The 26,135-nt window shown below is 25.8% G+C and overlaps 2 protein-coding genes across 3 annotated transcripts; one reads left to right on the top strand and one right to left on the bottom strand.

The window, feature by feature from the left end:
- Nucleotides 1–5,326: 5,326 nt before the first annotated feature.
- Nucleotides 5,327–15,032, bottom strand: LOC145840502 (uncharacterized). Of its 2 annotated transcripts, none has more exons than XM_082947786.1 (7): nt 14,944–15,032; nt 10,209–10,417; nt 9,920–9,971; nt 9,626–9,805; nt 6,885–7,040; nt 6,229–6,365; nt 5,327–5,981 (listed from the first exon to the last, which is right to left on the bottom strand). In XM_082947786.1, exons 1-7 carry the CDS (start codon nt 14,994–14,996, stop codon nt 5,872–5,874), a joined length of 897 nt encoding a protein of 298 aa, XP_082803912.1. In that variant the 5' UTR covers nt 14,997–15,032; the 3' UTR covers nt 5,327–5,871. The 2 variants fall into 2 exon arrangements, with proteins under 2 accessions (XP_082803912.1, XP_082803913.1); XM_082947787.1 differs by having other exon boundaries at nt 6,885–7,037.
- A 3,478-nt stretch (nt 15,033–18,510) lies between these two features.
- LOC145840732 (uncharacterized) lies at nt 18,511–22,803 on the top strand. Its single transcript, XM_082948059.1, has 7 exons — nt 18,511–18,630; nt 19,531–19,746; nt 20,231–20,339; nt 20,804–20,965; nt 21,349–21,476; nt 22,001–22,184; nt 22,598–22,803. The coding sequence occupies exons 2-7, from the start codon at nt 19,537–19,539 to the stop codon at nt 22,801–22,803; spliced, it is 999 nt and encodes a 332-aa protein (XP_082804185.1). The 5' UTR covers nt 18,511–18,630; nt 19,531–19,536.
- The last annotated feature ends 3,332 nt before the right edge of the window (nt 22,804–26,135 follow it).

The following is a 26,135-nucleotide window of genomic DNA, read 5'->3' as shown; positions in this document are numbered from 1 at the left end:
GTTCAATCCTTTTAAACTCATCCCTTTCTCCACCTTCTCCATCTTATTCTTCTTCACCTTTTTCTTCTTCACCTTCTTATTCTTCACCTTCTTCAAATCCTTTAACATTGTTGACTTCAGGTGACCAAGTTTTTACAAATAGCTTATTAACCAACTAAATAAAACCCAAAGAAGCTATGGAATTAATTTTTAATTGTTCTAATTTTCTATGTATTACTGACATTATAAACAATGACATATCTAATAAAAAATTTATAACATATAATAATTATGATCATACTCATTATTTTTGTAACTGGTCACAATTTAAAAAAGACAATAAAAAACATATATTTGAAAAGTATTTTGATCTAAATGATAAAAAATATGTGGCAAAACTTGTTAAGAAAAAAAAATAATCGATATATATCCAAATACAATAACATTATTTAGTAGATTGTTTAAGCCCAAGTGTGGGTCTAACTTCTATATGCAGGTATTTTTTACTAATGAATTTAAAATTATAAACTTTATTGGTCACAAACCAATTAATTGTTTTTGTAATAGTTTAAATGAGCAAACAAACGCTTTAATTTTAAATAAAGATAAAACTCCTAGTGAAATATTTTTACAAAATAGTAATTAATTTAAAGGCTGTCAAGCTATATCTAATTTAAAAAGGAAAATATCTGATAATTGTAATTTAAAAAAGTTTTCTAATGTTGGTTAGTTTAATGTTAGTTTTAAAGGGGTAGGTAGAATTACAGGTGATGACAACTTACTTCAAAATACGTTTATTGTTGTAGAAGATTGAGTGAGACTGATGTTTTTCTACCAAAAAATATAACTGTATGTATTAAAATTATATATAAATAATAATTAAAAATTTGTTATTCACAAATTTTAACATTATTAAAATCATAACTACTGAATATTTTTTAAATATTTTTTGTTTACAGATTTATAATTTTTTATATACAAATTAAAAAAATTGTATAATATTTATTAAAGTAAATAATGGCTTCATACAAGAGGAAAAAATAGGATGAAAGTGCTCAATCTTTGAAAAAGGTCATCATACTTCACATTTATGTTAGTTTCTATTTATATTGTATTTGAAATTTACTCTATATAATTGATTGTTATATAAACATTCCTTGCAGTAATTAGATTTTTTGTTTACTTTTATTTTACTTTTAGATGGAATTTGATTATACGTGCACCCCCAATTCTATGTCTTTGAATCATGGGAATCATGGGTAGGCAAGTCAAAAAATGTATGTAAGATTTGGGAGAAATAGATTTCTGTAGCAGTCAGAGTAGCATATAATTGTTGGTATGTTTCCAACTCGAATTTAACCTTTTTTTTTAAACTTTGTTTTAACAATTAAAAGTTGCTTATTAATTTTTGTAGCAGTCTGAAAAATAATATATAAACAATTTTTTTCTAAGTTGGTGATCATACTTTTACTGTTTCTGAATTTCATATAATTTAGAACAATGAGTGTAAACATGATATATATTAAAAATTTTTTTTTACAAACTCAAAGTTTTTAAATTTTATAAAAGTTTTGTTGTCATGTTTTTACTGTTTCTGATTCTATTTATACGTTTTTGAAAAAAACACGTGATACTTAAGTTATTTTTAGTGCAAAAAATTAAAACTTCATTTTCATCATTATATGTCTATTTATACTACAATATTATTTATGAAACAAATGATTTTTAGTGTTTATTTTCTGCAACAAAATTTTGTAAAAAATTTGTAAATCAAGAATAGTATATTTTAATTTTTTTAGGTGTTAATTATAAATTTTTTGTTCAAAAAATTTTTAATAGTATAAATGTTAATAGTGTATATTTTTGCAATTTTTTTTTTAAACAAACTCAAAAATTTATAACATTTTACCAGTTGTTTATTATATTTTTACTTTTTCTGGTTTTGTTTATTTTCTATACATTTTGATGAAAACATGTTCGTACTTTTGTTATATTTAAAAAATTTTGTGCAAAATAAAGTTTTAATTTAATAAACATTTATTTATCTGGACTAAAGTATTAACTATGAAACATAAAATTAATAATTTTTTAGTGTTTGTTTTTATCAACAAAATTGTGTAAAAATTATTGAATAAAAGTAATTTACTTTAAGATAAAATACATCTTTGATTATAGATCCTAAACATTTTATTTTATATAAATGGTAAATGAGCACATTAAAAATGTACCATGGGCTGGATTTGAACCTAAGTACCCTAGATCTTAAAAATTACGGTCTGAGATATAATCCCACTACGCTACGGCTCGATTTCCTGAATTACGGGTTTTGCATTTATATATCTTACACCTTTTTAAACTTCACAATTTGAGCATTTCTGATCGTGTTACTATGTGTTTTTAAAAACACATATATTAAAAAGTTTAACTTAATATTTTTTTAATCCTAAAATATAAAAGTTTTGTACTTAAAAAAATTATTAGATAACCAGGCTAAAAAAACCTGGAATTTTAAACAAAAATCAATAAGAAAAAAATGAAAAATTGCAGTTTAAAACTTTTACATGTGAAGTATTTAAATTTAAATTTGACACAAAAAACTTATTGTATAGATAAAAACATTTCTTTCTTCATAAAAAAAAATATATTAATTATATATATATATATATAAAATGTATATTATTATTAAACAAAAACATTTGAAGAAGGTTTAACATATCTTTTTAGTTTAATAATACTATTTAACACAATTTTTTACCACAAACTTAATTTTAAACCAAATATAGACCTTTGAACGTGTAGCTTTTTAAAACCTGGAAGAATTTTGCTACCAACATTGTCAGTTGAAAAAAATAGTTTAAAACTGTTAAAAGCTAATTACCATAACAAAATTTATTTCAGTATACAAGAGACTTGTACAATATGATAAACTAAATTTTTTTACAATTGCTACTACTAACTATACTAGAGCTTTTTAACATTTTCCAAAAACTAGCTTTTAAAAAGGAAACTGTTTATTTTCTTTACTAACGTCAATAATATAATTTCGGTTGATCTAGATGAGAAACGTTATAAATAACTAGTTAATTCAAACATCGCGGCTAAATATATAGTTAATAATATAACTAATTTTGCCCTTACAAAGTTGCGCAGTTGCATTTGCCAACGAAAAATATGCTTTGGTTAAATACATAGTGGGTGAGACCATTAAGTCTTAGCATTTCCATGTTAATGATCTGTTGTTGTTACCCTAGTTTATTTACAGCAAGTTAGTCATTGGCTAACCAAGTAGATGACGTTTTCAGAATGTTTGCACTAAAAAGTTAAACAAGCTGGTTAATGACCGCATTTTGTTTTTTATCAAAATTAAAAAAAAAGAGAAAAACAATGGTTTCAAAATCTTTTATGTAAATAAGTATATTTAAAGTTAAATAGTTTTGTTTTCACTATTAAAAATTTAATTTTCGAAATAAAAACATAATCTTAGTATTTATTATGAATATAAGTAACTTTTGAACAAAACTACTGAACTAATAGTCTAATTTAGTTACAATACATTGGTATTTGAACAAGGTTGCATATTTCAAGTTTATTAAAGCTCTAAAACAAAGGTTAAAATTTATTTTGTTAGATTTATTATAATAAATCAAGATTTATCAGATTCCTTTAATTCAAATAGATTTTGTTATTTCTTTTACAGTGGTGTTAATATAAGCAAGATAGTATTAATGTATATTATAGAGTTAGACAAGACGATAAAAGGTATCCAAGTGGTGTGCAACTCGATAACTGATATTTTGTGCGTATTTTTGTCGTTTAATTGATAATAAACAATTTATAGGACTCAAAAATAAAGTTTATTAGTGTACATCGCTAGTTAAATAACTTATTAACAAAAATGTTTTTTTAGTTTGATTTGTTATTTTACTTTAAAATTAATGTTTAAAATTAACTAAAATATTTTACTCAGCTATAGTTTAAAAACAATTATATATGTCCAAAAAATTTACTAGAATTTCAATACCCAACATCAATTTTGTGTTATATTTTATTATTATTATGTATTTTTTATTATACATTAGTTACCTTTTTTGTTTTGTATAAATTAACTTAAGACAAATTGCTTCACTTAAACTTGTATAAACTATTAGTTAAATATTAGTCTTGCAGTTTTTTCTTGTTCTATTTTTGACATGATAAAGTTTTAAAAATAAAGTATTTGTTGTATAATTATTTATTACGTAAAAAATAGTTCTCTATTTTATTTTGTATGTGTATGGTTTGTTTTTCGCTCTGGTTTAAATAAAATTTAATCAGTTTTTGTTACTGTGTATCTGAGGGGATTATGCTAGTAGTGGAAATCTCAAGCGACCCGTTTAACTTTTTTTAAAAGTAACTACTTAACGTTTAAAGTTAAATACTTACTTACAAACACTACCTTAGTCTTAAATAAAGCTATTAGATTTTATTGTTGAAAACTATATTGTCTTTATAAGCACAGCTACTTTTTAAACGTGTACTTACATCTCCGCACAGAGAAATCTATAACTTGAACCCCGTAGGTTCTTCGCCTTACCCCTTTTTGGAAGGTAACTATCTAAACCCCCTTTATAGAAAATAATATTTAAGTTTGAGGAAAAAATGTTATTTGAATTTTAAGCTTATTTAATATAAAATCGTAAAATTGTAGGAGTTAAAAAATACAGTTAAATAATAACTTATAAATTAGAAAAAAAAACTAACAGCCATTAGTTTACAAAAATTTTGACCAAGAAAATTTACCCCCTAAAACAAGGGAATTCACCCCTAGGTTAATTGCTGCTGTAGTGCGTAACTCTTAAATTTTGTGCACACTCAACCAAACATATTTTCACTTCAAAAGCAGGTTTGTATTGAACTTTTTACATGAAAGTTATCAAGAATATTAACTGGGTTATTAGAAGCAAGATTATACGCTTGAACTGAATTGGGTACATTTTGAAAACAACTAACTTATAAAAGTTATATAAAAAAAACTTATCAATCGCCACAAAACTTTATACTTTTTATAAAATCAAAGTAGTTTAAAATATGTAACTAAGTTTAATTTAATGATAATTTAATTTAATTACTTAATCACAAAAACTTTTAACAAGTGTTTAGTTATTGCAATGAAATATAAATTTACTTAATAATAAAATAATTTATTTTTATAAGATAGTATAAAATAAAAGTTTTTTAGACTTGAATAATACAAACATGACATTATAAAACAGACTAAAAATTGTGTTTAAAAAATTCTCAACAGTTTATTAAACGCTACGAAAAAACAAAACTATGAATAACAAACCATTTATTTACTAACGCGGCACTAAAACTTCTAACAAAACATTAAACGTACTCTTCATCAGAGGAAACTATTCAAAAATTTATTTGTACATATAATTACATTATAAAACTTATATCTACTTTAAAAACAAAATAATGTTCAGAACCATATATTGAAAGCCTTACTACGAAGAATTTAATAGAAGAACAAACTGTTGTGCACATTTAAGAAAGAACAAATAAGTTTTTAAAACACAAGAACTTTTGTTCATTAAACATTTCAAGTTTTGGTGGAAAATAGGTGGAAAATTTTAATCAGTATATAAAAAAGGTACGAAACTTCAATATGTTCACCTAAGAAGTATCCCTCAAATATTTAGTATATAAAATACATATAAAAAGAAGGGTTTTTAAATGTAGTGGAAAATTTCATGAAAGTCAAAATTTAAAAACTGAAACTAGACTTAAAGCAAACGTATTGTACACATTATAGAAAAATCTTCAAAATCTTTTTCTGTCAAATCAATCGGTAGAATAAACATACTCAGCTATAATTAGTTTGTTTTCAATTAGAAGAACTTAATATTTTCAATTGGAGGAGCTGTCTTCGGAAGATTCGATGTTTCCCGGTGATTTTTTCATTTTACGGGATTCCCCGTTAGTTTCCTGAGACGCTTCAGGCGAGCTTGATCTTCTTTCTGTAAAAAATTATTTACAATGGGCATTTCACGAAACAAAAAGCATTACTACAAGCATTTGAAATCTTATGTTATATTAAAATCTTATGTGATTTACATAAATCTATAAAGAGGTTCAATGATACCAAGTATAGCGGCAGGAAATTTTGCGATATATCTGAATTCATTAATATTAAAAAACTCAACAAGTAAAGCTTTAATACAAATAAAATCATGTCATGTCATCAAGTAGCAAAATATTCAAAACCTGAATCGTTCCTTCTGGCTTGAGACGAGGATTTTCTCTTGGAAGACGAGTTGGATCTCGACAGTGGCCTTCCTTCAACCGGAGTGTTGGACTTCTTTCGGCTCATCGACCTCCTCTCATCGTCCGATGTGTTGCATCTGTGTTGAGTATTTACATATATTAAAAAACATGCATTATCTTACATAGTTCAGTTAACATACTTCATACAAATCATTATAAACATTTGTTTCAGCTAGAAAGTTCAGGCTAATGCAGAATAAATAATCAAATCAGGAAGAGATATAAAGTATATAAAAGAGATGCAAAACTTCAATATATTCACACTAGAAGTATCACTCAAATATTTAGTTTATTAAACATAAAAGGAAGGGTTTTAACATTATATATTGCATTATAAGACATTTGTTTTAGCTAAATAGTTCAGGCAGGTACAGAAAAATAACTACCTGTTTCAGAATTATTTAATTTTTTAAAACTATTACGCCGAGTAAGAGATCTTTTCTGTAACTTAAAATTTATGAGAGAAAGCTCCTTCCTGATCTTAATTATTCTCTAATGTTTAAAGTAGTAAAAATTACAACAGCTTTGTACCAACTCATCAACCACAATTTAGTGAAACAACATATCAATTTAATATTAATTTTATAAGAACCAACTCGTCAACAAGCTTGTAGTCCCTCGATTCGGATCCTCTGGAGTAAGACCTTCTCCTGGGCGACCTCGACCTCTTGCCGGTCGGTGAAGAGTACTTCCTCGGAGGAGGCGATCTCGATGAGTGTCTCCTGCGGTACTTCTCTGGCGGGCTTCTCCTGCTGTATTTAAGTTGTTGTTAAATTTTGATTTGTGACATTTTACGCTGAGTAGTTAATATTTGTGCGTTAAAGTATTAGTGTTGAGTGTTATAATATAATTGTTACAGACTAATCACAATCAAACTAATTTTCACACGTCAAAACAAATATATTATATATTAGTCACAACCGAGAGAACTCTTTTTATTCATATTAACACTATTTTTATCGTTAATGTATGAAAATAAAATTATAATTAAGATTCGGAACATAATACTAGCTCTGAAAATTTGTGTTTATCACATTAAATAAAAATATGTTCATAATGTTTAAAAACAAATGTTTTAACTTTAATCAAAACTCAACTTAATGTACATGATTTATTTTCAACATTGGTTTATATTTTGTTGTGTGGTGAAACAACAAACGTAAAACATGATTCTAATTATATGTTTATATGATTATGTTTTTTAAAATTATAAATACTTATTAGTTACCAACATTGCTTTAAAAGTTTTGTAAAATATTTAGATTCTGCTCAATGCAGACTAAATGAATTGTTATAAAATAAATTGTATTGATATCTATGTGATGTATACAAAGATAAAAAAACAGTTATATAATAATTACAAAAATTAATTACTTTTTTTAATAAGAAAGAACTAAAATGAATAAATTAAAAGTCTGTATGGAGATAAAGTTATTTTAAATTAACATGCGTTAGTTTGACAATAAGCAAAATTGTAATATAAATTTTTGACATAAATAAAGCGCGTATAAAACAAAATAAATTACTAACTTAAAAAAAACTAATCATTAATGTTGTTATAAATATTTTTAGTACTTAAACATGCAAATAGCATTCAACATATTTTATGCAGTGAAATTTTAAATGAGAAACAAAGTGAATTCATATCAGGTTATTCTAGTTCTTTTTTATTTTAACAACCCTACAACTAAATTGTTTAACTTGAACAAAGTCCCTTTAATTTAACACTTAGATACTTCTATCACCCACCTTGAATAAAAATTATATAGCCTATATGTAAATCACAACAAAACTAGACAAAACAGTATACACCACCTAGCTATTGTACAATATAAACAAATATACATTTTAATATACAAAAAAGTTTATAAATATTCCTATAAGTAATTTCTTTTTAAATTTTATAGTATTTTAGATGTTAACTTATTAAAAGCTGATTAACACAAAACAAAACATAATTACAAATAGAGATAATTTTGTGCCCAGTATAATTATGTGTTTTCAAATGAGGCAAGTTTAGTAAGTCTTAGCTTATTTATTTAGAATATTTAGTGTAAACTAGATTAAATTTAAAAATACCAATTTCACAAAAAGTCAATGTTAGTTATTACCAAATATTGTACTTTTGTGATATAAAAATAATTTTGTGTTATTATATGAAACATACAGATAATGCAAAAGCAAGCAATTTACAAGATCAAACCAAAAAAGCGCTTATATTAGGAAATATACACTTACATCGTTTTTCTACTTAAATCTTTTTGGTCTTTTATTATCTTTAACCTTTAAATCTTTTTTGATCTTTAAGAGTCTTTTACTTTATTTTTCAAACAACATTCAACATTTTTTGAGAGTCTTTAAAAAATTCAGGCCTATCTTTAAGCTGAAATTTATTTACAAATTATTTTCAAAAAGAAAACAAAACCTAAATTTTATGTGAAAACTAATAAAAAAATTAATCTTAGTATTAGGACATTACTTTAAAATGGATCAAGGATTAGATTTAATGAAATATAAGTTCTGCTAACTAAATTCTCGGGCTTAAACTTTAAAACATTTATTAAATGTTACTTTGCAAACTTCAATACTTTAATGTAAAGTTTATTACTATATAATAAATGTGAAAGAGTAAGTTATTATAAATAACACTTGCTGAACAAGTTAAAATTTAAGCCTATAACTTAAGTTGCACAACATTTAAACCTTATTGCTAAACAACAATGAATCAGAATGGTACAAAATAAATTTCAAATTTTGCCCCACCATTCCAGTTTCCGGTGACTTACAAGATTTTTTATAAATCTTTTGCTGAGTTGGTATTTTGTACATTTTTGTACATAAAACCTGATTTACTTTGCTTGACTCTGAAAAAAAACTGACTAGTTCAAACGCAATATACCTGGTTAACATTTAACTGTTTTATCCAAGTACAATAAATCGTATTTAACTCAATATTTTCAACTAATTTTTACAAGTTCTGACCCTTGTTTCTTACCTAACCTTATATAAATTAGTAAACAAATTTTATACACTCATAACTTATAATATATTTTGAACAACTTCTTTTAAAAATAACTAAATCTACCTGTTATATGAACCATCAGGGTACCTGCTTGATTCATCATATTTGCTTCTGCTGTATTTTTTGGGAGCTGGACTTCTGTGCAACAAAAAATCTATTAACCACTCTCAACCCAACTTACAGATTATCAAAAGTTTCTTTAAATTTTCTAAAGTACTACTATCTGCAATAATTCTGCTGGAAACTCTCAATTACAAATTCTACTAGGTACTAATTCCCAGACCGCATAAAGGACATGTGACCAACTATTTATACCTGCTGTACGAATCATCCCTGTATCTGCTGGGTGCGTCGTACTTGCTGCTTCTGCTGTAGTGCCTGGGACTGGGGCTTCTGTACCTGGAAGAAGATGAGTAGTGGTGCCTGCGTGGAGACCTCGAGTATCTGCTGTCTCTGTAACTGTCTCTGTAGTGTGGTGAGCGAGATCTCCTGTAGCTGCAAGTGTATTGAACTAGTGAGCAAAGTTGTTTTTTCATAATAAGTTAAAAAAGTGATTCAATTTAGTATTTCCAAAAGGGTAGTTCCTTAACTTCAAAATATGAAGTTTACCTTCCACGGCTGGACGATTCATACCTTCCATCCTTTCTCATCTGGTGAGGAGCTGTGGTTGTAACTTTATGTTAATTTATATGAAGCAGTACATTCTAGGTAAACAAAACTAATAAGTTTTGTGTTAAGCTAAGTGGTGTTATACATATATATTTAAGTTTAATACTTTATACTAGCTTAAACATTCTTATTACTAGCAATAAGATTTATATAGCTCTACTTTGTTTCTACCTGAGTAGTAAAACTTCATATAAACCAAGTTTTTTTAATATTTTCAAAATACACAAACTTTTCCTGTCACCAGCGGCAAACTGAACTTGCAGCTTCTTGCCCATGATCATCTTCTGGTCCATCCGGTCAACCGCGTCTTCAGCATCCCTGATGTGCTCAAACTGAACGTAGGCAAAACCTCGCGGTCTTTTTGAATAGTAGTCAAGTGGTATGTACACGTCTGACACTTCACCGTACCTGCTGAACTCATCTTTCAAATCTTCTTGTCTGTAGAGTAAAAATATCAGTTACAAACTTAAACTATTTACAGGGCTTCAAAATGTTTTAAAGAAATTTCTTCCGGGTTTACAAAAGTACAAGTTTTTGGGTCTATATTTAGTATGAAATTAATTTAAAGGTAAAATAAATGCTTAAATAGTACAAAACATTGAAAATATACTTAAAAGCTATATTAAATATGATTTTTAATAAAAAAAGGGTTGACAATGCAAAAATAAGACATGTAAAATTTTTTTATAATTCAATGTTTTTCAAGGTCTTAAAATTGGTGTTTCTTAAATTTTTTTTTTTCCAAAATTACTAAAATTCCAGGTTTTTTAGTCTATATTGTCAAATTTCAGGTTTTTAAGCAACCCTGTATTTTACTTTGAAGGTAATCCTATACAAATAACAAAACATATTTTTTGTTAATTAAGGGCATAGGGGGGGGGGTAAACACCCTTTTTTGGTTTTTGATCTTATTTTATATAGTTTTTATTAATCTACAAGATGCTTTTTACAGATTTTAAACATTCAAAATAATTTTTGAGATATAGCCGGTCAAAGTCGGAGCCGACAATAGGTTCCTTATGGGAGGCGCAAACTAAAACGGCAAAAATAGACTATTTCACTAAAAATCTATCTTCTCCTACGTTTTTTGAGATAACAACCTCAAACTTTCAGGAAATGTTTCTTGATATATTTAGAGAATTCTGTCGGAAGGAATTTAAAAAAAAAATAAAAATAAAAAAATTATATAAAAAATAAACAAAAAAAACATTTTTTTTTTGGTTTTTTTAATATATATTTTTTTTTAATATTTTTTTTTAAATTCCTTCCGACAGAAAATTTTAAATACTGCAAGGAATAATTCCTGAAAATTTGAGGTAGTTATCTCAAAAAACGTAGGAGGAGATAGATTTTTAGTGATTTCTAGTTATTTGCTGTTTTAGTTTGCGCCTCCCATAAGGATCCTATTGTTGCCTCAGACTTTGACCGGCTTTATCTCAAAAATTATTTTGAATTTTTAAAATCTGTAAAAAGCATCTTGTAGCTTAGTAAAAACTATATAAAATAAGATCAAAAACCAAAAAAGGGTGTTTACCCCCCCCCCTATGCCCTTAAGGTAAAAAATATTTAAGTAGAAAAAATACATATTATTTAGCTTCATATACAAGATTGACTATTAAGAAGGTAAGTGGTTGACATTAAGTTAAGGGTTGATATTATTAATTTTATAAAATATTTTTTATAATTTTTCTAGTCTACACAAATAAAAAAATATGAATTATAAATTATACAGGAATAACAAAACATCTGATATTAAGGGCATAGGTGGTTTCAACATGTTAATAATATTCAACTAAAAATAATATTAGCTCTTATATAAAAGCTTTAAGTACAAACTACAAGCCAGTTTTTATAGAATTTTAAAATCTTATTTAACTTTTGAAATATTGTAATTACTGTATAATGTTTCCAACATAAACGACTGCAAATTTTTTGGAGTCAACTTTTTTGTAGATTTTAAAAATTATTAAAAATCTATCTTTGCATTCATTTTTTGAGCTAGAGACCTCAAACTTTTGGGAAATGTTCCTTTTATAGTTTAAAAGACTTTTAATGTTGTGATTTCATAAAAAAAAAAAATAAAAAACAAAAAAAAATATTTTTTAAAATCAAAAAAAATCCTGCATTAGAAGTTTTATAATAGATTCTATGAGAAAATTTGAAGAAGATTGTTAAAAAATGAAGATAAGATAGACTTATAATGAAACAGTCTTTTTTTGTGTTATTGATTTACCCCTTCCACTAGAAACCTATTGAGGTGACTGACTTTGATCGCTTATATCTCAAAAATCACTCGTGAATATTTTCAAGCAGTTAAAAATGTCTGATAGCTCAGATAAAACACTACAAAATAAGATTAACTTGTGAAAATCAAGGTGGACCCCCCTATGCCCTTAAATTAGCAATTTAAACAATGTTTGTGCATAATTAGCCTAGGATAAAATAAGTACATTTAGCAGAGAATTTAGCTTCAAGGTTAAATAAGGCCCAAAATAAAAAGACTAATAAACTCAAGATTATTTTCTTTTATTTTAAAATATTTTCTAAAACTTTTGGCTTATTTTAATAGTCTAAAATCCATGTAAAAATATTTATAAATTTAAGGAAAACATTCTCCTTTTTTTTTTAACTTTTTTTTTGCAATTATAGACCCACATTTTGATTCCAAAATTTCATTTCTTAAACTGTTTTAGGAACTTTTTTTAATGTTTTGACTTTCTTGCTTAAAACAACAAAGTATATAAATTTAAGTACTTTTTCGAAAACTTTTGAAACTAAAAATTTGCATTCCATACATCTGTTTAAAAATTAAACATATTTCACATGCCAACTTATTTTTTATTATTATAATAAAAGTGAATTGTAGTTCATGCTAAACTTTTATTTAAGATTCAGTTTTTTTTTTGTTAAAAAATATATAGACCCTCTTATGTCCTAAATATTTGTTTCCAATTTTAAACAAATGTTTCAAAAAGTAGACGACAACCTTGTTTTTTACAAGTTGATATTATTTTGTTAAGTTGAACATAAGTAACAAACTTTTTATATATAAAACCAGTTTTAAAGGCATAAAACCAATCTCAAAGTCAGTTAGTTGAATAGCTTGCTTATGAAAGATGCAAACTAAAATAAAATAAAAATTCTCACTAAAAATTTCTTCTTTTTTTTTTCTTCAAACTTTTGTAATAAACCTATTACTAAAACTAAACCCAGATTTATAATGTAAAAAATTTGTTGAAATTAAACAATAGAAAAAATAATATTATTTAACATTTTGTTTTTTTTTACAGTAAATTTACTTTTGAATATTTCTTACATTCTAATCAGGGTTGCCACTCTTTAAGTCAAAAAATTTTCCATGAGTAACCTTTTAATTTCTCTGATTTTTTTTCAAATCCTTAAAAATTTTATTATTTATTAAAAAATTACAATGTTAATTCTAAGAAGATTGAAGAACTAGCCAGATGGCTAAAAAAATTTTAAATACGCAGTTTAAAATAAATAAAATTAACTTTTTTGAACAAAATATTGAAACTGGATTAACTAAATCTCATTCTAGATCTAGAAAAAAAAATTCTGAAATTTTTTAAAAAATCTTAAAATTTTCCTGAAATTTTTAGAAAAAAACAAAATTACCCTGAGTTAAAAAAAGAATAAAAAATTCCCTAATTTTCTCTGAGTTTCCCTGAAATTTTCTATAACTTGAAAATTCCCTAGTTTCCCTGAGTGTGTGGCAATCCTGTCTAATACTAGAAACTTTTTAAACTTTTTATGGAACCTATCCTATAACTTTTAAGGTATCCAGCTAAAATAATTTTTTTGTCCATACCTTTGTATGGGAACTTATACAAAAATGATATTATCTTAATAGTTAGTTAGAATTTATATTCTATAACAACTTCATACTTAATTTATACTTCAAGTTTTTATGTACAATCTAATGCTAATTCGTGTAAAAAAATGTATTTTGCCCTTAATAATGATGGGTGCCTTTGTTTTAGAGCCTTTGGCTCAGAAAAAACAATTGTTGTGTAGCATTTATTGAAAAAAATAAAAACTTGGTAGTTCTATCCAGATTAGCTTTTTAATGCTTATTATGGGATTAATCTATTATAATCTAAATAAAATATTATTCTTAAAAAATTTTCTTTTTGTATGTTATTTTTTATTAATTTAGTAACATTTACTTCAATAAATTTAAAAAAACTTGAAATTTTCATTTCTAGTATCAAAAGCAACTACACATGTCAAAAAAATGATAACTAAATGATCAAACTAATACTTAAAGAACAAAAAAGCAAATGTTTTCAAAAAAACTTAAAACTCAGTATTCATTTAAAGTAGGTATTATTTGTGATTTTATATGCCATACTTAATATTTTTTTAATTCATTTACCATATTTTTCCTAGAGTTTTAAACTAAAAATTTGTAGAAATTAAAAAATTAGTAAAATTTTTATGTTTCACAGGAATACAAGTATTTTAGAGACAATAAATAAATTACTAAGCACCTTCTTCATGAGCTTTTAAGACAATATATCCATAACCCATTTAATTATTTTTCAATTCAGAGCTTCATATAGAGTTTGGGCATACTTTAATAAAACCAATTTTTAAAAGAAACAAAACATGATTTATATTTTTACAAATTTATCCCTGAGATTTTGTCCCTGGAAGTTTTATAATTATCTATGTGCAGGACATAAACTTTTGGGTTTACATCAACAAGAAAAATATAATTTCTTACATGGATTTAAAAACAAGTTTTAAAAATAATTAAGTACTTAAAATTAGCTGCTTTGATTTTTAATGAAAAGTGTTAATAATTCTATTTCAATTTAAAGATATTAACATAAGAATTTAATAATATTTCAAAAAATTGAAGATTAATTAAAACCATATAATTAAACAAATTTTATTTAATAAGAAAAAACATATTTTTAAACTAAAAATTCAACTTTTACCTGCATTCATCAGACACATTTCTTACAAACAATGATACTGAATTTCTTCCCATAGTTATAATTCTACTTTTAGTGTTTTGGCTATAAATTTTTTGTTGAACAAATTAAAATAAGCATGGAAACAAATCGTTGAAGACAGGCGCCAAAATTGGCTTTTTAGTATTTCAGTTGGAATAATGAAGGTTTACAAATTAAAGTAGTTTCAGGTCCCGTAAAAAGTAATACTGTAATTTTGTTAGATACGAAAAAATGGGCATTAAAAATTTGTAAAAAAAGACAATTTTTTTCTACTATCTAACACACAGTTAAATAATGTTTATTTTATTCTACATTAAAGAAAAAATTATGTGATAAATAAATTTGGACTTTTTTTTCAATAATTATATCCAGCAAAACTAAGCTAAAATAATTAGGGCATGATTTCCATAAGTAATCTAAAAATATTCACTAGTATTAATGTTTTCAAAAAGTTATAAAAAGTAACAAATAAAAAAGTGTAAAATTATATGTCATTTATTTTTAACTGTATATAAGCCATAAAGAGAAAGAAAAAAAGTGCTTATTTAAAGCAGTTTGATTAAGTAAAATTGACTTTTATACAAAATTGAGTCATAAGTGTAATTTTGTCAGTCTAGAACTTATTAAGAATATATATGATTATTTCAAATCTGTTATTTGGTTATCTATCTACATTCTACAATGTTTAGTTTTCTTTTCTTTCATTTCGTTTAATTGATTGCTTTACGACTAAGTATTTAAATATTTAGGTTATAACAAATTATGTGTAATAGCTCGTAAGAAATTTTATAAGCGTGTGATGTCCAACTCGATAACTGAAAGGTTTCTTTGTACACCAGGTCCTTAGATTAAACTTTTTGAGCGCTTTTTTATCGTTCAATAAACAGTAATAATATTAAAAACTTCATTTATTCACGTAATAGCAACTAATAGTACTTTTTAATCTCATTCTGAGAAACGCCTTTTTCATTTTACTTAATTTCAAACCAAAATTTATAAAATAAAATATGTATTAACTAAGTTAATCTACATTTGAAGAAAATTAGTTTGAACTCTCATACTTTAAATAACTTGTTTAAGTATTCATTACTGCAAATAAAAACTGTGCATAAAACATTGGCTATTTGATCAAAAGTATCAGTAAGCACACCTACTTATAATATTTTATTAAATCTAGAGTTATTAAAGCCAACAAATTATATATACAACTCTAGCTTATTTTCAAATTGTTTTGAATACGTTTTAGTAACTAATGTATAAGATGCTTATTAAAGATAATTAAATAAGCCTTAAGAACTGTTACGGTAAAGCAATAAACACAAAATTTTTTGTTATACAGTGCTTAAAGCTTTATAAAGAGTCTTTAGTTAATTACTCGTAATTTTTTTCCAAAAGGTTTGTTCTTTTACTTACTAACTGGATTATTAAATTGAATTAAACAAGCATTAAATTGTGTTTAAATGGTGTGGTGTATTAAACAAAAATGTAGTGTTTCTAAAACGAACAGTTAAATTGTAATTGTTTGTATTTAATTTGTGTAATATACTCAATACGGACCATTTATTTAATTAGCTATGCTGTGTTATAAGTAAACTTTTATAAGTTCTTTAAAAAAAAATTAAACTTATAAGTTTAAAACTTTTTTGAATTAAAACGATTATGCTAATACGTTATAATATCATGATCGAATTCTGATCGAATTCTGATCATGATCGAATCATGATCGAATATCATGATCGAAAATTTTAGGTTTGATTAACTTTAAATACATTAAGCAAAAAAATAACGTGCTTAAGAAAAGAATATTCTGTTACAGATACTTTTAGCAATATTAACTTTAAATTTATCATTTTCGTCAATAAACAAGTAATACAATACTGATTACTATCATTCTTTCTTTGCCAAAACATTTATAAATTGCTACACAAATTATCGTTACTGATTCTCATAAAGTAAACGAGAGAAATAAAAATTTAAACAATGTTATTTTAATCATGTTGCTTTTTGCAATAATATGTATCCATCATGAGTTCTAATCATATAAATACATAAAACTAATTAATTTGAAATTTTGAAAACCAAAATTAATTATTATCTCGTACTAGCTTAGAGTTGTGTAACAAAATCCAAGTTATTTGTTTCGTTAATTGTGAAAACTACGAAAAAATTACGCAAAAATTTTCTACTTCTATAAAAACAAGTAGAAAACCACATAAACAGCAATATTTGTTACTTTTATAAGTTTCAGCAAGAGTAATAAATTAGACAGAAAATTACATATATTTTAAAAATAAGTGTTTTGTTGTTCATATGTATTGTTACTTTTTAGGTTGCATAGTAAAATAAATTTTACGAACATTGATTATTTATGTAATAGAAATATTTAGAAAAAAAAAGGTTAAAATAAATACAGAACTAATTTAAATATTTAAGTAAACTAAAGTAATAACTTTTATTAACTGGTTTTCGAATGCGATTGTTTAAATATTTTAAATGCATTTGAAGATTGATAAAAGTGAACCATCTTACCTTTTTAATGAATAAAAACAGCTAACAAGAAGTTGCAACCTTTTAAGTATTGATAATCACTAAAAAATTAATATAATAGCATTAACGTTCATATATAATGTCCTAGGTAGGACTTTAAAATGTTTCCATTGTGTATGACTCGATAACCAAAAGTTTTTTTCGTACACTAAAGCCTTTTTAAGAGCTTTTTTTTTTGTTTAAACAAAATAAAGCAACATTCTTTAGATAATTCACAGAACAGCGTTTTTTTTAAAAACTTTCCTTAGACTATTTCAAAAGTTTAAATAGTCTGAAAGTAGCAGATCCTAAGCATATCTGTAGTAAACTATTTACATGTGTTTACTAAAAATATTTTAAGACAGTTTGAAAAGCTCCTAGTACTATAAACTAACTAGACAAATGCTAACAACAAGAATATCAACATGTCAGTAATTTAATTATACTTTAACAAAAATGTCTAGTTTGGTATAAAAAACCAGTTCTTTTAAAAGAAGATAATAAATCATACAAACAATGTGTTAAAACACCATACATTTTTAGCATATACAATGTCAATCATGTTATTTTATTAAAATCAACATTAACATTATTAAAGTTTGAAATTTTTACGAAATTCTTCAGCAGACTGAATTATTATGACTTTATATTAAATTGATACAACTTTTTTCAAGTATAAATTATGTTCATTGAACGAAAAAAAAAGCGCTCAAATGTTTGGTCCAAGGAAAAAAACCTTTCGGTTATCGAGTCATACACCAGGATACAGTTTAAAGTCATGTCCAGGACAGTTACTAATAAAACAATCAGTTAAACAAAATTAAAAATTAAAGAAAATAAAATGAATAAAATAAACTAAAACAAAAATAATTAAATAATAAATAATAATAATAATAAATAATAATAATAAATAATAATAAAATAGAATAACTTTAATGTTTTTGCAGTATATACTAAAAAATGAACACTACAATGTCAAGAATATTCGGCAAGGAGAACGAACCGCACTTTGGTCAACTGGACGATGACGTCATACCTTCCATCATACTCGACAACGGGTCGGGGTTGGTGAAGGCCGGGCTGTGCGGGGAGGCTGGCCCCAGGGCGGTGTTCCCGACCATCGTTGGGACCCCAAAACACACGGTGAGTTGGAAAAAAAAAAAAATTAAAACATTGTGCGAAATATTGTGAAGCAATTATGACGTGGAAAAGTTGTATATTAATATTGTTTAAAATTCATGATAACACAATATGTTCAAAAACGTGTGTTGAGCTAAATGTTTTTTACAGCTACTTTTCAGATAAGATTATTAAATCATGCTGTTTATAAATATTGTGTTATAATATTAAAGTAAAATGTTTGTAGAAAATTGTGTTAATAAGATTTTTATTTGCAGCGATTGATGATTTTACGATAGTATGTCGCTAGCACAATTTTAAAGTTTTTAATTAATATTATTGTGCTATCACTGTCACTATATCATTGTTAATAAAAACATATTTTCACATCTTTATTGAACTGGTATATTGTGTATTAACAAGTTTTCACACAGAAAAATATGCCAGTTCAATAAAAAACAAAGTATTGTGAAAATTGGTTTTTATTCAAGCGAACTTGCTTCCTTTAGCTTTAGCTTTATTAACAAACCATTAGCTTGTAATTGTTTAATATCATTTGTTAATAACTGATGATCTCTTATTTGAGTGAAATATTGTTTTTGAAAATAAAATCTTAAATTACTATCACACCATCACTAAATCATCGTTATATTTCACTCAGGGGAGCCTCCATACTAAAAGTCTGCATATTGAACATTTTTAATTAATAGTTTCAACAAGTAGCTCAACTTTACACAAATAAGATTGTATTTTTAAAAAAATTATTACAAACAGTTTTAAAACAAGTTACATAGTTAACTAAGAGCTTTATTTATACAGCAGCAAGCACTGTGAAAAAGCAAAATAGTTTGGTGAACCATTAAAGTTTGAGAAAAAACAAAAGTTGCATTAAAACGGTATTGTGACGTCATAATACTTTTCCAGGGGGTGATGCTGGGGATAGGCAAGAAATCGAGGTACGTGGGTGAGGAAGCGCAGAAGAAGCGAGGGATGCTGCAACTGCAACATCCGGTCAGCAACGGCATTGTGACGTCATGGGACGACATGGAGCTGATTTGGCATCACATGTACTACAACGAGTTGCGGGTCGCACCCCACGACTTCCCCGTCCTGATGACCGAAGCCCCGTTGAACCCTCATGTTAGTTGGTTGTTAGTTTTATATTAGGGAATTCCCCGTGCTGATGACCGAAGCCCCGTTGAACCCTCATGTTAGTTGGTTGTTAGTTTTATATAAGGGATTTCCCCGTGCTGATGACCGAAGCCCCGTTGAACCCCCATGTTAGTTTGTTGTTAGTTTTATATTAGGGACTTCCCTGATCACTGAAGTTGAACCCTCATCTTAGTTTGTTTTTAGTTTTATATTAGGTAATTCCCCGTGCTGATGACCGAAGCCCCGTTGAACCCTCATGTTAGTTGTTAGTTTTATATTAGGGACTTCCCTGATCACTGAAGTTGAGCCCTCATCTTAGTTGTCTGTTAGGGAATTTACCAAAATTCATAGCACTTGTTGAAATATATTTTTTTATAATTTGTTTTTTATTAAAACTAAACGATAACCAAATAAACTAAAATTCAATATTTAATGGTTTTCGTATAAATTAGTAACATTTATTTTTTCACAGAAAAATCGTGAAAAGATGGTAGAAATATTTTTTGAAACTTTTGAGGTACCGGCAATGTATGTCGCTATTCAAGCTGTATTGTCGCTCTACTCAAATGGAAGAACTACAGGTTAGTGTTTTATTCGTGATACTATATTTTTTTCGTATTAATACTGTTACCTTCTTATACACCTCTACAGAGTTTTTCAAACTTATTACAAATATTTCAACATTAAACATCATTTAGCAACAGTGACAACTATGCAAATTTTAGAGTTTAATTGATAAAAAACTACTAAAAAAAGTCAATAATTTTTCTATAAAATCTTAGCTTTTATACTTTTGCTTATTGTTTTATTTTATGAACGATTGTATATTTTCTGCTTGTTAAAAAAAACTTCGTTAGTTAAATTTTTTGATCAATAATAAAAACAGTGAAGTAATACGGTGTTGTTTTAATAAGTTTCTTACAATTATTATTTACAAGCTTTCATATATTTAACAGTGTTAATTATTTTTCAAAAACTCTCACAAAAACTTGTGGAATGAGCAAAAAGTTTTAATTTAAATAAACAAATAAATCAAATCAAACAGGCGTAGTACTTGACAGTGGGGATGGTGTGACCCACACTGTACCCATATACGATGGATATTCGCTTAACCACGCCGTCAGGCGGTTAAATTTGGCGGGAAGGGAAGTGACCAGCAATCTGGTGAATCTGATGACGGAAAGGGGCTACAAGTTCGCTACTAGCGGTTAGTATAATTTAAGAGTGAACTATTTCTATTCTATGAGGTGTTTTAGTAAATGAGCTTGAATTAGTAGGATTGATTAATCATCACTACATAAAAAAGACTACCGGAAAAATTTATAAGACATTAAGAAAGTTGTGTTTTCTTTAAATATTTATTCATTCTATTTCTATTATTTCTAAGCTTTTATTTACATTTATTTAATCATTATTTTTTTTATATAATTTTCATTTTTAATTTAAGTTTATTTATTTTACGTTTATACATTTATTTTAAGTCCAAGCTCGGTCACTTAACTTTTCTAATTAAGTGCCTAAAATAACAGTGATTTATTTTCTATTAAAACTTGTTTCAAAACATTTATTTGCCATTTTAAAACTAAACAGCTGAGAAGGAGATATGTCGCATTGTGAAGGAGAAAATGGGTTATGTCGCTTTGGACTACGAGGAAGAAATGTCGTTAGCGAAAAGTTGTGACAAAATTGAAGAAAGTTATTTCCTACCCGACGGGCAGGTAACAATTGTAATTAATTTTTAAATAGTTTGATGTCGATAGTATCAATAAGGCTTTAAAAACAAAGGTTTAAAATTTATAAAAGTTAGTTACAATTTGATCATCTTTACAATATTAAACTCAGATACAAACTCTCTTTCTTTTTTTAATAATCATTAGAAAATCACCTTAGCCTCAGTAAGTGCTTTTATATTAAAAATCGAAAAATTGGTAAGTTATTTTGAAATAAGTTAGGATAATTACTTGATTATAAAATTCAAAGCTATCCTAGAACAGTTGACTTTATAAACATCGCATCTACCTTAAAGTATAATTTTCGGGACAGATTATTTCAATAAATAAATTCTAACAAATTCAATATATTAATCTTTACAGAAACTTACCATAGGGGCTATTTTAGTATAGTTCATACATGAAAATTTTTTGTTTAGTAAAATCTTTTGAAATAGATTGTGTATAAATAAAGACTTACTCTACATAAAAGATTATTTGCAGACAAAAATATCATCTTTTCAATTCAACAGAAACTCACCATAGGAAGTGAGCGGTTCAGGAGCACGGAATGTTTGTTTCAACCCGGCATGATCGGAATGGAAAGCAACGGAATCCACGAGACCTTGTACGAGTCAGTGCAGAGGTGCGATGTCGACATCAGGAAGGACCTGTATCACTCGATAGTGCTTTCAGGTGGTACTACCATGTTTAAAGGTTTGTTGTGACGTAATGATAATAAATTTTGACGTTTTTTGTATAATAAATGGTGAAATGTAGCAACCATTATATCGTGAGTTATACAAAAGTTAAACAATATTTCAAATTTGGTAAAATAGTAACGCAAGCATACGAGTTGGTAATTTACTTATTAATACATGTTGTTTATTGAATGACAAAAAAGCGCTCGAAAAGTTTGGTCCTAGGACCTGGTGCACGAAAAAACCTTTTAGGTTTATCGAGTCGCACACCACTTGGATACCTTTTAACGTCTTGTTCAGGACAAGAGACACAAGTTAAAAAACGCCTTTCAACCATTGGTTAACATAAAAAAGTGCATGTTGTTAAAAGAAAAACACTAAAGTGTGTAAATTTATAGTTTTTCGTGAACTAAATTTAAATTGTCACAGGAATGTCGGAGAGGATTCACAAGGAAGTGGACGGCATGACGCCAAACCACGTCAGCGTGAAGGTTCAGGCCCCGAACAGCAGAAAGTACTCCGTGTGGGTCGGCGGGTCCGTCCTCGCCTCCCTCCCAACCTTCGAGGAAATGTGGGTGACCCGGGACGATTACAACGAGAGTGGGAGCTCCGTCGTGCACAGGAAGTGTTTCTGAACAGGGGATTTTATATATTTGGGAGTTCTGTTGTGCACAGGAAGTGTTTCTGAATGGGGGATTTTATAATGATTAAATCTAGTTTTACTTGAGGGGATTTTCTGCTTTCAATTATGAAACATTGTGCTTTTTAAGCTACAGTTTATTTTCGAATGTTTTCTATTCAAAAAGTAAATAAAATACTATTGAAAGTACATTTCATCATAATAAGCTTTTTCATGCAATAAAGTTTCTGTTTTACATAAAAAGTTCTTTTAACTTAAAAAGTTATTACATTAACAACTTTGAAAAAAGACCAGATTAACTATTGTAAATTAAACAAATCAAACTTTATTTTAGATAATTAATAATACAAAAAGCCTTTCAAGCTTTGTCACTTTTCTTGTTGTCAAATTTTATTATTTAGTTGTCTTAATATAAAGCTGATCAGTAGTAACAATTAAAAACTAGTTTTATTTTAAAAAAAATCTTAAATATTCTTATTTAACAACATTTTTAAGAAAAAAGAGATAACATAATTTTTAACTTAAAGAATTTTCAATTTTTGTTATATGTTCATACTATTTCTGATTTTGAAGCAGTTTTTTAATTAGAATTAAGTTCTGCATTTATTGAATGTAGTTGAAACCAAAGATTAATTAACAATAAACAGTTTAAAAACATTTATGATTGAATTAACTTTTTTATCACAATCTTGTGTATCATTAAAAATTAATTTTAAGTTTATAACATGCTACTTACTTTTTTTATACTAGATTAATTTACTTACGTTTAAACTTTAATTAAAAAGGCCAATAAGTAAATACCTTTTACTATGCTTAACGTTAAAAATTTAAACAGTCAAAATTTTCACGATTAATTAGTTTATTATTTTCTTTTAATTGTATGTGAAAAAATGATAAGTGAACTTTATATCTGCAGCAAAAACTATCAAACATTTTAAAGTTTACTAATTTTATTGCACTTTAAAAAAACTATTGAAATTTAATACTTTGTTTGTATAAGTTACCATTTACCAATGAAAAACAACATAAAACTATTTTTTTGATAAAATATTTGTTTAGAAACATATAATACGTGCCTTTATTTTAAGCTTATGCTTTTTTAAACAAAAAACAATAAACATTGTATTGTAGTAAAGTAATCAAGTTTCTTAACTTGATTTTTATGATAAACTACTCTATGCAAAAATTGTGTTTTTAATGAATACATTGTATATATTTTTTGTATCAAAAAATTAAACAAAAAAATAATAGTTTAACATCTTAGAACAATCAAGTTTTTTTTAGCACTTCTTTTTTAGTCGTTTTAATATGAAGTTTTATGAATATGCAAAACGTTCTACAGGAAATAAAACTTGTTACAAAAAACAAACTTAACTTTAAGATAGTATTTATTGAAATAACAACCATTTATCAAAAAAGTAACATTAAAAAACAAGATTTACATACTTTCATACTTTAAATAAATTCCTACGTTTAGCTGTTTTAATTTTATGTTTTATTGTGACAAATTGATAAAGCTTATAGTTTTTTTTTGATAAATTAATGAAAAAACTGTCATAAAAATTTATTAGACAGAATTTCACTTTACGTTGTAATTTGTGTACTTTTCTGAAAAAAAAAGATTCTGAAAAGGTCTTTTACGTTACTTTATTATTTTAGATTAAACTTTTAGGCGTTATAGTTGTTCAAAGCAAACACTTACTAAATTCGATCTTATGTATACTTTTATATCACTGAAGTTTATACATTTATAAATTTTTAACAAAGTTTTATAAGGTCACTGGAGTTAATTTGATGTTTTTAAGACGGTAAAATATTCCTAGTAATAAAGTATGCTTGATTAATTAAACAACAAGCCTTAGACATAATTGATTATGTTTGAAATCATGTTATTTTGAAACTTAGTGTATTAAATTAAACCAAAAAAGAAATATCTAGAAAGGTACTTAAATTTATCTATAGTTTATCATAACTTTTATATTTTTTGGTTATTGTTTTAATTATTTATCTTAACTTTATATTTTTCTGAGGAATATATTGAGTTAAACAAATAATTAAGTTTTATAAGCTTGCAATAAACTGTATATGTGTTTCTTACAATTATGTTTATAAATAAAACAAATGAACAAAAAACTTTGCAATTTTTTTCATATTGTCTTTAAAAGCTTTTAGATCTTTTCTAAAGTTAAAAGTTTGTGGTTTTTGTTTTCAAAACATAAAAAGTAATCTTACAGTGATACTACAAGACACCGGTAAAACTTAACCACAAACAAAAAAGTAAAAAAATACATTTTTTCTTAATATGCAGATATAAAAAAAACTGCGTATTGATAAATAAATTTATGTAAGATAATCAAATTTTTTTGTTTGTGTCAAATCATAAGCTATATTTTTTTCGAATTAGTCTTTAATAATCTAAAGTTAAAAAAAGTAGTAATAAGTTTTAAGAGTTTTTTATTTTTAGACTTTAAAATTATACCGTAGTTTAAACAATTTATCTGTAACTTATTTACAGCTTCTAACGTAAAAAATTATATATTACAAACCTTTGTAGAAAATACTATAATACTTTATTAGCAGTGGTTACCAAAAGAATTAAAATATGAATATATATATCGATAACCGAAAGGTTCTTTTGTACACCAGGTCCTTAGACCAAACTTTTTGAGCTTTTTTTGTCGTTCAATAAACAACACATATAATAAATAATATATACTGAAAAACTACAAATTGTTCAAAAGTTAAAATAAATTTAAGATACAAAACGATTAAACAACTTTTTAAATAAACAGTACTATTGTTTAAAATTTCAAAGTTCTTGTATTTTAAAAGCTAATGACATTAAAAACTTCTAGTTTTTGGAATGTGCTAAAAATGTTACCGATATATGTTTTGAATCAATAAACTTTTAAAACTCTGCAATTAAAAGTTTTCAGTGACAAATGTATAAAACTTAAATTAGATAGTTCATACACGTTTTTAAACGTTTTGTCTAAAACTTTAGTTAATAGAAAAGTAAATTTAATAGAAAAACGGTTTTATTAGCTATTTCATGAAAAAATCTTATTAAATTTTGTATTTAGTCTTTCATAGTCTGACATTACATTTAGTTAGTTTAATAGAAGTTAATTAGTTTTTTTTGGTACCTAATAATTTAAAAAAAAAAAATTATTTTTATTAATAAACTGTATGTTTTCAATTAAAATATTTAAAAGTGTACAAATACTTATTTTAGAGTATTACAATAGTAAAGCGTATGTTGTACAATTTAAGTTTGTTATGTTTTATATGTCGTTAAAGTGTAACATAAATTTGGGTAAAATAAAA

Source organism: Thalia democratica, chromosome 7 (assembly GCF_965202585.1).
Source record: "Thalia democratica chromosome 7, ktThaDemo2.hap1.1, whole genome shotgun sequence".
NCBI classification, from domain to species: Eukaryota; Metazoa; Chordata; class Thaliacea; order Salpida; family Salpidae; genus Thalia; species Thalia democratica.
The sequence above is the reverse complement of the archived record's forward strand: the minus strand, read 5'-3'. Positions and strand labels throughout refer to the sequence as shown.